Genomic DNA, 17,225 nt, shown 5'->3' on the forward strand with positions numbered 1-17,225 from the left:
GGGACCTGGGAGGGATTGGGACCCAGCTCCACTTGGCGGCAGCCATCTTGCAGGTGGCAGAAGCTACTTGCCCTCTCTCCTCTGCTCACCTCCCCTGACCTCCTGCCTTCCCTGGTCCCTGTAGAGCCACATAAATTAACACGTCTGCTACCACTGCAGATGGCAGCCAACTTGGTTTCCCCTGTTCTTTCTTGCTCCTGTGTTCAGTGTACAAGCAGGAGCTACACTTTGTGTACATGGGCTTAAGCTGGTGCCCTTGCCCGGTGTGCCCCTTCACCATCTTGTTTTCCCCTCCCTGTCTGTGCCATATTTGAAATCCCATGCAGTTCCTCTTCCCTGCCTGGGGTGTCGCTGTCTGCTGTGGTGCTTCTAGCACAGTGTGGTCTGTATATCAGCACTGATATGCAAACCAGACCTATGCTAGAAACACCACAGCAGACAGCGACACCCCAGGCAGGGAACAGGAACTGCATGGGTTTTCAAATATGGCGGGTGCCGATGTCTGTAAGTGTACCGCGTCATGCCATGCTGTGGGCACGGTGGCTCGCTGCGCTCGGCACACTACTGTTTCATCCACACGCAGTGCAGTGAATTTTGCAGCGTTGCGTGTGGACCAGAGTACGGTCCATAGGTCAAATCAACGATAAATCTGTAGGTGCCCAGACTTAAGGCCCCCATACATTAGGCCGACTTGTCCTTCGGACAAGTCGGACCCAATTCTCCTATGAGCCGCCTGGCAGCACCGGGAGGCTCACATACAATTTGGCACTTGATGGGACAGCTCTCCCCTATCAGCAGCACAGCTCTCACCTATCAGCAGGACAGCTCTCACCTATCAGCAGGACAGCAGCACAGCTCTCACCTATCAGCAGCACAGCTCTCACCTATCATCTATCAGCAGGACAGCTCTCCCCTATCAGCAGCACAGCTCTCACCTATCAGCAGCACAGCTCTCACCTATCAGCAGGACAGCTCTCACCTATCAGCAGAACAGCTCTCACCTATCAGCAGCACAGCTCTCACCTATCAGCAGCACTGCTCTCACCTATCCTCTATCAGCAGGACAGCTCTCACCTATCAGCCAGCAGCAGCACAGCTCTCACCTATCAGCAGGACAGCGCTCACCTATCAGCAAGCAGCAGCACAGCTCTCACCTGTCAGCAGCACAGCTCTCACCTGTCAGCAGCACAGCTCTCACCTGTCAGCAGCACAGCTCTCACCTGTCAGCAGCACAGCTCTCACCTATCAACCGTCAGCAGCACAGCTCTCACCCATCGCCCGTCAGCAGCACAGCTCTCACCCATCGCCCGTCAGCAGCACAGCTCTCACCCATCGCCCGTCAGCAGCACAGCTCTCACCCGTCAGCAGCACAGCTCTCACCTATCAACCGTCAGCAGCACAGCTCTCACCCATCGCCCGTCAGCAGCACAGCTCTCACCCATCGCCCGTCAGCAGCACAGCTCTCACCCATCGCCCGTCAGCAGCACAGCTCTCACCCGTCAGCACCACAGCTCTCACCCGTCAGCACCACAGCTCTCACCCGTCAGCACCACAGCTCTCACCCGTCAGCACCACAGCTCTCACCCGTCAGCACCACAGCTCTCACCCGTCAGCACCACAGCTCTCACCCGTCAGCACCACAGCTCTCACCCGTCAGCACCACAGCTCTCACCCGTCAGCACCACAGCTCTCACCCGTCAGCACCACAGCTCTCACCCGTCAGCACCACAGCTCTCACCCGTCAGCACCACAGCTCTCACCCGTCAGCACAGCACCACAGCTCTCACCTGTCAGCAGCACAGCTCTCACCTGTCAGCAGCACAGCTCTCACCTGTCAGCAGCACAGCTCTCACCTGTCAGCAGCACAGCTCTCACCTGTCAGCAGCACAGCTCTCACCTGTCAGCAGCACAGCTCTCACCTGTCAGCAGCACAGCTCTCACCTGTCAGCAGCACAGCTCTCACCTGTCAGCAGCACAGCTCTCACCTGTCAGCAGCACAGCTCTCACCTGTAAGCAGCACAGCTCTCACCTGTAAGCAGCACAGCTCTCACCTATCAACCAGCAGCACAGCTCTCACCTATCAACCAGCAGCACAGCTCTCACCTGTCAGCAGCACAGCTCTCACCTGTCAGCAGCACAGCTCTCACCTGTCAGCAGCACAGCTCTCACCTGTCAGCAGCACAGCTCTCACCTGTCAGCAGCACAGCTCTCACCCATCAGCAGCACAGCTCTCACCCATCAGCAGCACAGCTCTCACCTATCAACCGTCAGCAGCACAGCTCTCACCTATCAACCAGCAGCACAGCTCTCACCTGTCAGCAGCACAGCTCTCACCTGTCAGCAGCACAGCTCTCACCTGTCAGCAGCACAGCTCTCACCTGTCAGCAGCACAGCTCTCACCCGTCAGCAGCACAGCTCTCACCCGTCAGCAGCACAGCTCTCACCCGTCAGCAGCACAGCTCTCACCCGTCAGCAGCACAGCTCTCACCTATCAGCAGAACAGCTCTCACCTGTCAGCACAGCACCACAGCTCTCACCTGTCAGCAGCACAGCTCTCACCTGTCAGCAGCACAGCTCTCACCTGTAAGCAGCACAGCTCTCACCTGTAAGCAGCACAGCTCTCACCTATCAAGCAGCACAGCTCTCACCTATCAACCAGCAGCACAGCTCTCACCTGTCAGCAGCACAGCTCTCACCTGTCAGCAGAACAGCTCTCACCTGTCAGCAGCACAGCTCTCACCTATCAGCAGAACAGCTCTCACCTGTCAGCAGAACAGCTCTCACCTGTCAGCACAGCACCACAGCTCTCACCTGTCAGCACAGCACCACAGCTCTCACCTGTCAGCACAGCACCACAGCTCTCACCTGTCAGCAGCACAGCTCTCACCTATCAAGCAGCACAGCTGTCACCTATCAACCAGCAGCACAGCTCTCACCTGTCTGCAGCACAGTTCTCACCTGTCAGCACAGCACCACAGCTCTCACCTTTTAGCACAACAGCTCCCAGCGGGCGTCTGCGTCTGAGTCTGACTTTGCTCCAACTTACTAACAGGCAAAACTGAAGACAGAACCCGCGCGCTCAGCCGTGGTGACGACACCGGAAGCTGGCCTCTGGCCTTGTGGGACATGTAGTCTTCGGCGCTAATGCCACCCCGCCGTAGTGTGCCGGAAGTGGCGGGCGTTATGGGATATGTAGTTTCCGCTGGCCGCTCAGTCTCGGCGTCTCTGGCTGTGCCAGCATCTCTCATGCCTGCCAGCTACCGCTAGTTGTTGCAGCAGCTGCAGCGATGCCCGGATTCACCTGCTGCGTTCCGGGCTGCTACAGCAACTCCCACCGGGACAAGGGGCTGCACTTCTACACCTTCCCCAAGGACCCCGAGCTCCGGCACCTGTGGCTGAAGAACGTTTCCCGGGCTGGGGTGACCGGCTGCTTCAACACTTTCCAGCCCACCAACGGGCACCGAGTGTGCAGCCTGCACTTCCACGGTGGGCGCAAGTCCTACAGTATCAAGGTGCCCACTATCTTCCCTCTCCGCGGGGTGAACGAGAGGAAGACCCGCAGGGGCAATGCCGGGGACAGGAGCAAGAAGAGGCACCACCAGCAGCAGCCCAGCTACACCCCCACCTCCACTACAGTGCTGGTGACCACCCTGCCAGGGCAGGAGCAGGAAGTGCTGGAGCTGACAGCAGGGGGCGCAGAGATGATGCTGCTAGGCACAGCTGCTGCTATGGGGGACATGGCTGCTGTGGAAGCCTCTGCCATGGCTAGATCCTTGGGGGCAGTGACAGGAGAACAGATCACTGCAGAGTCCAATCCGGTCAACCTCACAGTCAAACTGGATTCTGCAGGCGGACCCGGGCTGAGCAGCCACTTCTCTGCGGGTTCATCCCATCAACAGTTACAGGTGGTGGTGGTGGGAGAGGAGACCTACCCAATGCCAGAGTATTACCCCTCTCCCCAGTCTGCTGACCACTCCTACTCCATGTCCTCAGGCACCACCACAGAGGAGTTGCTGAGGAAGCTCAATGAGCAGAGGGACATTATAGCTTTGATGGAGGTGAAGATGAAGGAGATGAAGTCAAACATCAGACACTTAAGGGTCACCGAAGTGAAACTGAGGGAGGAAATCCGTCAGAAAGACAAAGTCCTGTCCATGAATGCTGCAAAGAAAAAATTAGAAGGGAACTCCTAGGGTTACCATGTTGTCCTTTAAAAGGGTCACTAAACCTAAAATATAAGTGTCCTCGTATGAAAATGGATTGAACAAATGACCGCCCTTAATGGGTACCACATGAGAGAAATATGAGATGATGATATTCTGAATGTAAACTTTTGAACTGTGTGGCATTTTATATCATTATCTTTACAATATTGTTTAGAGGGAAATATGTGCATTAAATCCCTTCCAGCTACAAACATTAAATCCTACATATTTTTTTTTCCCCCTCAAGTGTTTTTATATAAAGATACTTGTAGTTTAGGTTTAGTTTTTTTTCTTTTCAAATTCTCTTTTTGAAAATGTTGGGTTTCAGCTTTACAGGACTATGGTAAATATTTAGGTAAAGACAAATACATTTAGAAGTTCATGGTAGCATCTTGTTATGCACTTAAAAAGCTAACGTACAGAAAATTATGCATATTTTAACACTTTAAAAAAAAAATTTTATTTTGGGTGGGTTTTTTTGCCTCTATTTCCCTTTTTGCTCTTAGATCTGTTTCTTTAGGAACCTTCTACTTAGACTTAGGAAGGAAGACTAGTCAAAAGCTAGAACATATAAAAAGTTGTTCTTCTGAGGTCCATAGCTATTGCTGAGATCACTGAAATCCCCTAAAAACAAAATATCTCACAAACTTATGGATGTTAATGTTCACATTTGTAACGTTCCATTTCTTTGTCATCATTTGAAACTTGGCAAACGAAGATGTTTCTACTCATTGGAGACAATTGGTGAACAAGTACAGGATACTGCATCTAGATTTAAGAACGCACCGTATGTTGATTATGTTGGAAAGACACTTCTTATAATCAACAATCCGTGGAAAGTTGTTGGTTTTTTTTTTTTTTTTTAATAAAAAATGTTTCTTGAACTGAATTTTATATACTGTTTCTGTACATATAAGAAGTACAAAAATGTCTAGTTTTGAATTCATTATAGTACAGTCTTTGAGAAGAATTCTACATGGAACTAAACACCTAATGCTGTTCTGGACATGGTTTATTTTAGTGTTATCCATACCTCTTCTCGCAATCTTGTTTTCATCAATCCACCACTTCATTTTTTCTGTTGCTGCTTGTTGTAACCTGTTCACATCTGCAACTTTGTGACTGTTGCTCACAGCAGCTGGCTATTACAGTGGAGTGGTCATTGTCCCCAAAATTCCACCTCCAGTTTTGCATACCATACACCTTATAACACTCCATCCTCTTTTGACTTGAGACTCATGCTAGTATTAATGCTGAGGCAGAATTGTACACTTGTATTCTTTAGTATAGTGTTACATGGTATTATAAATATTTGTATTTTCATCCCCGGTGAATGCATAAGGTTCCTTTTACTTTACAGAGACTAGTAATAGGTCCAACTAAATCCATGTAGTCCTCATACTGATGATGACTCTAATGCCTTTGTGCAGCTCCCAAAAAATGATACCCAGAATTATAACTACATGTTCCCATGACCTCTGCTTGTAGTGTATCCCAAATCTGTGAACTACACACAATAAAAGCAGTATTTGTATTTGAGTGATAAGTGCTGAGAAGCAAAGGTAAGCATGGAGAACTAGCCCAAAACAGAAGAACCAGAAAGGCAAATTCATGTTGGCAGCGGTTATTGGCCATCATATATCGTTCCTTGTATACTCTGAGCTGTTCATCGAACGCTTATGTTGGCACCATCCGCATTATGCTCTTCCGCTCATGCCAATGCATCTTCTGGTACTTACCACTAACAATGCTGCAACAAGGCCTTTATGCATTAAAAGCACCAGGGTGACCTTTAAAGAACTGGATGTAGTTTCTGCTAGTACAGCAACCTACTATTGACCATAGTATAATTCTAACCAGTAATATTGATCCAAGTGAATGATCAATATGTAGTTAAGTTGGCGATGGATGGAATACCGATTGACAGAATCCTGACAACCAAATGCAGATGGACAATATACCGACATATACGCAACACAACAATAAATATTCCGTCAACCTCAAAAAGTAAAACATAAGAAAGCGCAGACACAAGCACAATGGTGACCACCAAAACATATGACCCAAATAATACTGAATGGAGGTTTTCATGATTTTTTTTTTCCCCTCAAACAAAAACTACTTTATACTTTACCATCCAAGTGGGCATAGAGGGTGAATATAATACTGGGCAGGGCACAGCGGGGTATGAGTCAATGTCGATATACTAACTTTGTTGGTATTGTAATATGTTTGGCATTCTGATCATGTCGATATATTGACTATGCATTTTAACAGACGGTATTATGAGTATGTCGGGATATTGACCATTGGTTTTTACACCACGCTGGTATTACAGTGTCAGTGAAGTAATTGTGGGTAATTCAGTTGTAGGTAAATCATACTGATCCTGAATGATCACATCTACATGTTGATTTGCTGTAATCACAGTGAACAATAGAAAATTGCTCCAAACCTTTGCACTGATTGCAATGGAAATGTCTACATCAGTGGCGGTTATTTCCTAAAGCCAATTGACAGACTACTTAAAAATGATTCTTTATTTAATGAAACTTATTTTCATGGTTACAGCTTACTGAAATAATCTCTGGTACTTACAATAGGTCTTGTGTCTGAAATCAGTAACTTTTTCAAATGTTCTTAAGAATTGCTTCTTACTATCAACCTACACCACCATCAAAATAATTACAGTAGTCCAAAGCTGGTTTCCATAGTTACAGATATTGCTATGGAGTCCATTTTTACAGTCCATTTAAGGAGTAGAAGCTACAATGTGTTTCTGCCTTTTAAGCAGGCACTTTTACGTATCAGAATTTAGTAAACTGCAGAATAAAATATAACTATAATACCTATTGTAAGTATCAAATGTTTTCATTGATAAGATATTTTAATTTTTCATTACTTCTTGTGACAGAAAATGTTGACTTTAAAACTGGATACATACTATAAGATTATATTTCCAATGTGGCTGGTTGTAACAAAAATCTGCTAAAGTCTGAGAACAAATAACCAACCACTTTCTCCCAAAAGCTGGAAATGGGAAATTTGCATAAATTTCAATCAAAAGGCTGTAACCAATTTCTGACCATTTTTTTTTTTACATGTTTGGGAGCAATTGGTCAATTATCATTTGCTCCCAGAAAGTACCAGATTTCCATTCCAACCAGTCAGATTGGAAACCTAATGATGTTGTGTGTAACCTATTGTACATTCACTATGTTAATTATAAGTTATTGATATAGCGCACACAGTTTCCGATTCAAATTTTTTTGGAAACCACTTAACCTACCTGTGTATTTTTGGATTGTGGGAGGAAACCCACGCATGCACCTTGAGAATATACAAAGTCCACACAGGGCCATCTTGGGAATTGGAGCCATGATTAGCATCATGGGTCCAATGCTTACCATTACAACATCCGCCCTGTCCCCATTCAAACCACATCTAAGTTCTCTTGTCCAGATGCTGAATGTCAACATGATTGGTGGTATACCACAACTGAAATTCTGTTCTGTGTAGAGAAACTAGAAATGGCTCCATGAATTCCCTCAGTGTGTAATATCTGGTAAAGTGTAATAAAGCGGTTGGAAGAATTTAGTTTACTGCATAAGGTGAGCAGATAATGTTTTTTTCTTCTCCTTGAGTAATAACAAAGATACATGTTCATCCTTAATCATGTAGGGAATGAGACTAACTGTTCTAGGATTCCAACATTCTGCAATACTGTAAAACACCCCTTGATGTTATTTGTATAATAATGACATGTTCAATAAAATGTACATAATCTTTCACAATTATTTAGACTCTCCCCTGTATTTTGACTGATTGTTAGTGATTGGATACTATGTAGTCTGTTTCAGGTTTGTGTTAAATAGTGTTTTTGTAACAAGTTCTCATCTTTAAATAGTTATTACCACTATATATGCAGATTTAAAAACTTATGGATTGGTAAAATTTGTTGACATAATCTCGGCCGCTATTTCTGCGGGGTGAAATATCGGTCGCCGCCTACTCAATGCTGTCGGAAACGGCAGCATTGAATAGGCGGCAACTGACAAAACAGATCCGTCTTTAAAACAAGTCGGATCTGCTTTGTCGGAAACTGCCATGAATTGTAGATTCACAGACTTTTTCGACAATCCACGGACGTTTTCACCAGACGCGACATTGAATTCCGTTTGAGTTTTAGTCTAGCTAGGCAAAAACAGCCTGTGATTCCAACTGTTGGGATGTTCCGATAGTCGGAATCCCAGGATTGAATACAGTCCATAGTATCCAAATTTTGCACATGTAAAGCTTAAAGACAATTATTTTTATATTTATGTACATGGACATTCATAATTTATTAATTTTGTCATTTCTATGAGTTAAAAAGAAATTAAATATTTAATTCTATCATACGCATTGTACTTTTTGGGCCAATTGCTCTAACTAATAAGAGTACTAATAGTACAGTTAAAGTCAAACTGGACTACAGTGACCCCTAATGGTGATATAGTATTGCTATAACTCTGAAGGAAAATATTGGCCCACTAAAAAATAAGCAGGGTACCCTGGTAATTGAAGGAAAAAAAGAAAGCAAATTATTCAATTAATTTTTTGCTTCTGTATTTACAAGGGAACAATTTTCATAAGATCTCCCACAGATTAAATGCTCGGTTCTTGATTATTTCCAAACTGTATGTTTGAGTGAGGAAATAGTCAAAAATAGATTACAGAACCTTAATAGTAACAAATCTCCTGGCCCGGACAAAATACACCCTAGGATACTAAAATAATTGAGGGCCTTATTCAGATCTGAGCTCGGTACACATTTGTTTGGAAAAATGGGCAAAACCATGTGCACTGCAGGTGGGGCAAATGTAACATGTATAGAGAGAGTTAGATTTGTGTGAGTTATTTTTTTCTGTGCAGGATAAACACTAGCTGCATTATTTTTATACTGCAATTTAGATTTCAGTTTCAGCAAACCCCACCCAAATTTAACTCTCTTTGCACAGGTTACATCTGCTCCACCTGCAGTGCACATGGTTTTGCCCATTTTCCAAACAAATGTGTACTGAGCTCCAATCTTAATAATTCCCTGAGTTCTGTTATAGCACTACCATTATATCTGATATTCAAGGAATCCATAAACTCAGGGAAGGTACCAAGGGGCTGGCACATAGCTAACGTAGTACCAATATGGAAGAAAGGGAGCAAAACTAACCCTGAAAATTATAGACCGGTCAGCCTTACATCCATTGTGGAGAAAATATTAGAAGGAATAATAAGAGATAGTATCCAATATGTCTTAGAAACGGAGAAGGCGATATGTAAGGCTCAGCATGGGTTCGATAAAAAATAGATCATGTCAGACTAATTTAATTTGCTTCTATGAGGAAGTCAGTAGGGGGCTGGACCTAGGGAAATCTGTTGATGTAATACTCCTTGATTTTGCTAAAGCTTTTGACATAGTGACTCATAAAAGGTTATTAATGAAACTGGGTAATTTAGGGTTAGGAGATAAAATTTGTAATTGGATTAAAAACTGGATGCACAATCAGTGCCAGAGTGTGGTGGTACATGGCATACATTCCAGCTGGGGTAAGGTCCAAAGTGGAGTACCGCAAGGTCCAATATTGGGACCCACCAGCCTATATATATTTTTATGTATATGTCTAAATATGTGTTTAATTTTTAATAAATCTTTTTAATTCAGAAACCGTCATTCTCCGAATAATTTGAGAAACAAGCCAGCGCTGGTTATTCTTTCTTGTATTCCTATATATTTTTTTGGGGACTGACTATCCCCATACCAGCTGCTGTTAGCACGCGCACCTTACCACCATATATATTTTAGCACTGTCAACTGACCTAACTTACCCAGCATAGATATAGGGAGGAGTGAAAGCGGATTGGCTGGGTAATTAGCCAGACTGGGGAACTGACAGGATTAGCTGTGAACGGGCCATGTGACAGGGAAAGACATGGCTGCTTCCATGTCTGGGAATGGCAGGAAGCCTGTTTGTTTGGCACATGGTCTGAGGCCTACAGTAATGGCAGTGGCATGGAAGGTGCAGGAGACTGAAGCTGGGCATCGGAGATGACAGGCAGGGAGTGCCGCCACGGGGATAGTGGCGCCAGGAGACTGCTGATGTTGTACACTGCAGGCTGGTATATACTGTATGCCTGCTGTAGTACCTGGATAATGACACCTTTGGGTTATCCACTGCTACAACTCAAATTAATATCCCACAGTCCACACACCTATAGTGACTTGGTGCACTACTCTCGTTAATTCCATGAGTAGGAGCTGGATCAAGCCTTTTTCCACATTCCTGCTGCTCCACCTTCCACCTCATGAACCTACCCAAGCTTCCCCAAACCCCCAGGTATGACAACACTGCTCCAATAAAACTACACTGCTTACCTCGCAGCTCAATCTCCTACGTCAACAGTTCACTTTTCTCCCATCTCACATCACTACTACTCCTACAGCTCGACCCACACCACCACAGATCACACTGCCCTCTCGCTGCTCACCTTAAAGTTTAGTCTTCACAGATTACACTGCTCTTCTCACATTTCACACTTTCCCTATTACAATGTCCCTTGCACGCTTCACACTGCTACCCTCAGACTTGTTCCCTCATGCCAGCAAAAAAGTATTTCAACCGAAGTTGATTTAGGAGCGCTTGGTATTGGCTGTTTCCTCAATAATTAAGCAGCTGCTAAAAAGGGGGTAGTCAGCTCCCTTATAAAAACACAGAAAAAAACACAAGAATAGCAGCGCTGTACAGTAATCACTATTTAAATAGCAAGTGAATTCAATTTGTTGAAAAAGTGTAACAATTTATTGGCACATATAAAAATAAATGGTCCGGATATTAATGATCCGGGTACGGGTAAAAGGCATATGTAAAAAACAATGAATAAAAGTTAGGTGTGGTGGATTACCAACAGTAGAACCTGCTCTGGATTCGGTATGAGTCCTGTGGATTAGAGTCCTTGGTGAACCAATGGGAGTTCCTTAATAATCGAAGCCGCTGGAGGTTTTGAAGCTTTTTGGAATTAAGATGAAGATTATCCACGCTTGAAGATACCTCTACGATGTATGCGGTGAGGATGTCCCAATTGTAATTAGGTTCCTTTAAGGATGGTGGGCTCAGGTCCAGAGAAGTAAGCAGGTAACACAATCCAATGTATGGATAGAGAAAGCAAGATCCACTCAACACCACAGCACCTACGCGTTTCGCTGATCTATGTCAGCTTTATCAAGGTGTCTAAATCACTGTGCCTTGGGGGTTTTTATACCCAAACTTCCTGTTTAGCTAATTAGCATATACAATTGATTCACTTGTAAATACAATACATAATAAAACTTGAGACATACTTGAAGACAGATTAGAGTATCCCAATTGGTATCTTAATAAATTAAAATAAAAAAGCATAACAAAACTCAATAATAAACAATTAATAGGTACAACATCTATATAAGGAATCTTTTCACTTCCGGGTTAATTCCGGATCAATCCAAACGAAATATAATACATAAGATGCTAGGTTTATATTTAGTCATATCCAGTACACATATATATTTAATTATTGTCATATATTATCAGGTTAATTCATTAATAACAGATCTAGAGCATATTTCTAAACTTATCCAATACCGGAAATGACGTTACGCTGTGTGTAGCGTCCCGGAAGTAAATGTGCTGACGTATACACAATCCCCACGATTGTTCCCTCATGCCTCCTACTGCTCCCCACATTCACCTTCCCTCTCGCTGTTGCTATCACACTTCTCAGCACTCCCTTCATCTGACACAATGCTCCCCTCACACCTCAGGCAACAGGGTAACCTCATGTCAGCTGAATCGGAATGATACATCAGCTGGATTCGGCAATATGACGTTTAATCTGTGTGGCCCTATGATTACATATGATACTATCTGGTTAACTGAATAATATCACATGTGGCTCCACGCAGTAAAATGAAGGACAGAGCGAGATTTTGCTACATGTGTCCACATACATCTTTGCTATTTTTCTCAATTTGGCACAACATGCAAAATACGGCAAATGTAGCAAGGAGATGGATTCTAAAAAAAAATTCAGGAGTAGAATTAGTAAAAGATTAGAGAAGTAAATTTTTAGAAAAATCCCAAAGTGTGACTTTTGCAGAGTCCAAAGCATGCCAAATTGTGCCATACATGGCACAATAAAACAAAGATGTATGTGGGCAAATCTGTAAGACCTTCATTACATCCAGCTAATATGTATGCACAGAATGATAAGTTGGACCGTTGGCCGGCATATTGTCCAGGCACACAAAGCACAGTATGTACCCAGCTTTACAAGCAGCAGAGTTCGGTTTTTCTGACTGGCCTGGGATGTGCAGCAGCTCCTCTCCATCTAACAACCATTAATCCTGCCCCAATCTCCATTTTCCAACTGGGGGGCGCTGTCGCTCACCTCCTCCGGGAGGGTCCAAATGGTTGCAAGTCTTCAAACAAACAAGGCCTTTAATATGTTCTGGTGCAAAGTGCAGAGGCAGCCACTGTCATCTTCCATCTGCACTTCATAAACCGGGTTGTCAGGGGACACATGGCGTTGGACGACGTATAGGGGGACATTTACTAAGAATATGAATACAAAAAATTGTATTCGTATTCTTGATACGAATGAATACGACTGCATACGTCGTATGCAAAGTCGTGTTCCGGAGAGGAATTTACAAAGCAGTCAAATACGACTGCTTTGTAACCCTCCGATGTCGTATTAATTCGTATTCCTACGGGCAGTCTGCACGGTTCAGTCAGATCCGTGCAGGCCGCAAGGTGTAAAAAAAAAAAAAATATAGAATAATAAATAAATAAATTAAAAAAACAAAACGATGTGTGGTGAAAGAGCTGGGGCCGGTAATAAAAAATCAGAAAACCGGACAAATAGGGATTTTTTAAAACCAGCCCCAGGCTCCAGGTCCGGGGATGGTTCCAAAAATACGGGGGACAAAATGACTAGGGGTCCCCCGTATTTTAAGAACCAGCCCCAGGCCAAACCAGCCAGCAGGGTAATGTCACAGCCAGGGGACACTTATTAGATAAGGTCCCGCAGCCAAAACATTAACCCTACTGACCAGTCAGTCTGGCCAGGGGCCCAGGGGGAAGGGGGGCCCCCCCAATAAAGGGGTCCCCCCCTCCAGGACTTACCTGACCAGGCTGAAGCCTTGTGCTGTTCACGATGCCCCTGGGCGGTGGGCATCGAGTTGATTTTAGTGTAAAAAAAATAGAATAAAACCTATTGTCTTTTACTGTGGAACTATGAGTCCCAGCAAGCCTCCCCCGCAAGCTGGGACTTGGAGAACCACAAGTCCCAGCATGTAGGGCATTAAAGGGCCCGCTGGCACTTGTAGTTCCACAGTAATAAAAATAGTCAAACACACTGACACACAATAAAAATAAAACTTTAATACATCCAAAGCCCATACATATTGATACTTACCTATCTTGAGGTAGGTCCATAGTCTTGGTCCGGTGTCCTGGTGCTGCTCCTGGTCCATGTCGGCGTTCGGCTCCATGGCGACGTCCAAGTCCATGTCGGCAGCGTCTGTGTCGGCGTCCGGGTCCGAAGAAATCCATGGGGGACCTGTGGAAGGAAATCCAACTCACCCAGGTCCTCCTGCGAAGATCTGTCGTCTTGATCCGCCGTAGTCCTGGTCTTCTGTCACATGCCGGCGACTCTGGCAGCTCCCCGCATCGGACTGAATGATTCTATTGGCCACCTAGCGGCCAATCAGGAGCCGAGAAAGTCGTTAAATGCCATAGTAAATGCCAAAAATACATATACGCCCAAAAAAATCGTATTTCCGTATGAAAATACGATTTTTTTCCACATTTTTTTGTTACTAAATTTCCCCCATAGTATCACTTCCCAAGGTCACTCAGCTTGTTCCCTGGTCGCTTTTCTCAGACAGGTACCCTCTGACCATCCAAAAGGGGCCCTCCATATGGCTTCCCTGGACTAGGATGGACTGTAGTACCTATGTTCATTGCAGCCATGTCCCCAGCAACCTTCAGGCGCCGTCTCTGCTCCTCTACCCATCCGCTCCACATCCATTGATCCTCTTCTTCGGGGAGAGACAAATCCAGGTCTTGCAGCTGTCTGACAGATTGTCCAAATAACAAGAAGTACGGAGAGAACCTGGTTTTCCGGTGCACCCGGTTATTGCCCACCCACATCAGTTCTGAAACGTAATCTGGTCATCGTCTATTCTTCTCCGACTCCAGGGCCCGCAACATCTGTAGTAAGGTCCGTTTAAACCTCTCGCAAGCCCCTTTCCCCTGAGGGTGATAGGGTGTGGTTCTTGATTTCTGTACCCCATTTGTGCGACATAACTGTTCCATCATCCACCCCTGGAAACAAGCTCCTTGATCTGAATGGATACATTCCGGACACCCGTATCGCAGATAAAACACTCAATGATAGCCTTGGCAGCCCCCTCGGCGGTCTGATCCATCATGGGGACTACCACCGTGAACTTAGTAAATGATCAGTCATCACTAAGGCATACTGAAACACACGCACTGATTCTCCTATCCAGAGGTCTCATTGTCTGGATGGTGGGGGGCGAGTGTTCAGGGGTGGCGGCAGGTGGCGCTTACCTGTTCACTAGGTTGTGGGTATACACAACCTAGGGAACAGGTCTGAATCACACAAAAGTGTGCAATGTTTTGACAGTTTCTGGTAGGAGAAAGGTTGGGACTTCCAATGTGAAAGCTGTGTGCCTGATTGGTTTCCAAAGTTTTGACTCTTATGTTTAAAAAGATAAGTGTGTGGCAATTTCCTGCAAACTTTTGGAGCATGTTCAAAGTGAGCCTAATTTGTTTTTACAGAGTGACAACAGGTGATGCAACTTGGATCTTTGAGTATGATCCGGAGACCAAAAGGAAAAGTGCAGAGTGGCACACACCATCGTCGCCTCGCCCCAAGAGGGGCTGAATGAGCAAATCAAAAACCAAATCCATGCTCATTGTCTTTTTTTCAACTCAAAGGCTGTAGTTTACATGGAATTATCACCTGCCGCCAAACTGTCAACAGCGCTCAATCGCTTGAGAAGAATGGTCCTCTGCATCCGCAAGGAGATTGTCGTGATGGAGTACCCAGGTATGTGACAAGTGACAGTGAGTTAATCTTTGGCTAAGCACTACCTGACAACACTTCCTCAACCACCCTAGAGTGCGGATCTGTCCCTGACTCACTTCTTTTTGTTCCCCCAGATGAAATGCGGCCTGAAAGGACAACATTTTCAGACCGTAGACAAAGTAGAAGTGGCCGCAAGAAGGGCACTCAAGGATGTTCTGGTTAATGCTCTCCAGGGGGCATACTAAGCTTGGCAGACAGGTTGCCAACAGTGTACTGAAGCTCAAGGGTCATACTTTGCATATTATTAACCCTATGTAATTGTTTTTCCAGGATTTAGGCTCATTATTTTCTGGACAAACCCTGTAAAAGAGAATTAATTATAATTCCACTGACCAGTAGTAGTTACCAACCTGATATCTCTATCACTGTTGCAAAGTCCACAAGCTCATTGCCTAGGTGTTTTCCTTAACTCTGAACTGTGTTTTCTTTGCCTCATTCACTCAAAATCATGCTACATGTTGGTGGATTGGGATGCAAAACCAGCCCGGGAAATATCTGGATACAGCCCTCATGGAGGGGGTGGGGTCTGTTGAAGGGATGAGATCCCTCATGATTTAGCCTGAGTTGGACACAGCTTCAGCAGTACTTGTGTCTTTGAATGCAGTTGTGTCTGCAACATTATGCTAATTCCACTACAATGCCCTTCCCTGGTGTCATGGGCAAATTGGGGTATTTAATGTGGTCCTGGAAACATGTCCAAAAAGTGTCCCCCTTACATACCCACACCAACATGCCACCCTCTATCCAATAACACACCAACACCACCAGTCTGTCACTCTATCTACTCCCAGCCACAGGAAGCCCCCCATATACATGGCCCACCAGGAATCCTCCCTGTGCTTCCTATTGCCAGTCTGCCCTTGGCTAGATATTATCTTTCTGCACATGTTGCATTTGCCCCACCTGCAGTGCAATATGGTTTTGTCCATTAGAGAAATAAATGTGCTTTGCGAGCCTGAATTAGGCCCTTTATACAAAATTTACTAAATATATAATACTGATAATCTGCTGCCAGTTAATAATGTGCGAACTAAGGACTAATTCAGACCTGATTGCATGGCTGCTAATTTTTGGAGCCCAGCAATCATGTATACTCTGCCCCACCAGAGTGAAATCCTGCCCGCGAATTGCTTAGCACCCCTTGCGAGAATATTGCAGGCCTAGGATTAGCCTCAAATCCATTTGTAAGCCGCTTACCACTGAATGATTTTTCCATTGTGTGCCGTCTGTACGTAGTCCAGGACTTACTAAGTGGCTGCAACAGAAACAGTCTGTTTGGGGGCGGAGCTGATGTGACACGACTTTCCCCTAAAATGCTTGGGCACACCTGTGCTTTCTCTGACACTCCCAGAAAATGTCCAGTTACAACCCCCAAATGCCATCTTCTGTCAAGCACCTTTCAAACAGCCAGTGATCAAAAAAGTAGCAGGATTTTATCGCAGGATGTCCTCATGCATGTGTACAGCCCAAGACCTGCAGTCTATCAATAATCACCCGGCCTGCTAATTCACAAATGCATCCATGAATAAGTTCTGACCTGTCAGAAGATCCAGAGCTAATGAGAATTCTTAGCATTGTTTTTGCTACAAAGGGGAGAATATACCGTGACTGCATCTGTAGAATATGGAACCTGAGACTAAAAAGGTGGACCTCTGCTTTTATACTTAGTTCAAACTAAACAAAGCTGATACCAGGCCGACCGCTAGGTGGAGTTTACACAGAATACAACAAACATTAAACAATGTCAAAGGAATGACAAATATACTGAAATGTCGGGCGATATTTAATGCCGCCCGTGTTCAGCGGCAGTGCGAGATGTCTGCCAAACTC

General features: G+C 45.0%; 2 protein-coding genes across 4 annotated transcripts in view; one reads left to right on the forward strand and one right to left on the reverse strand.

The window, feature by feature from the left end:
- Positions 1-3,143, reverse strand: part of CENPT (centromere protein T) — a 47,917-nt gene extending 44,774 nt beyond the window's left edge. The window contains exon 1 of one of the 3 annotated variants that reach the window (XM_083164759.1): positions 2,986-3,143. In XM_083164759.1, the coding sequence (XP_083020885.1) occupies positions 2,986-3,128 (143 nt within the window). In that variant the 5' untranslated portion in view covers positions 3,129-3,143. Of the gene's footprint in view, positions 1-2,510; positions 2,533-2,958 lie in introns of those variants that run through there. The other 2 variants (XM_083164760.1, XM_083164761.1) reach the window with 2 other exon arrangements.
- A 32-nt stretch (positions 3,144-3,175) lies between these two features.
- Positions 3,176-8,002, forward strand: THAP11 (THAP domain containing 11). Its single transcript, XM_083164762.1, has one exon. It carries the CDS (start codon positions 3,288-3,290, stop codon positions 4,191-4,193), a length of 906 nt encoding a protein of 301 aa, XP_083020888.1. The 5' UTR covers positions 3,176-3,287; the 3' UTR covers positions 4,194-8,002.
- Positions 8,003-17,225: the final 9,223 nt, after the last annotated feature.

Source organism: Crinia signifera, chromosome 11 (assembly GCF_055691185.1).
Source record: "Crinia signifera chromosome 11, ASM5569118v1, whole genome shotgun sequence".
NCBI lineage: Eukaryota > Metazoa > Chordata > Amphibia > Anura > Myobatrachidae > Crinia > Crinia signifera.

Excerpts from the sequence above, each read along its gene's own strand:
- THAP11 (XM_083164762.1), top strand. The coding sequence starts at position 3,288 with ATGCCCGGATTCACCTGCTGCGTTCCGGGCTGCTACAGCAACTCCCAC.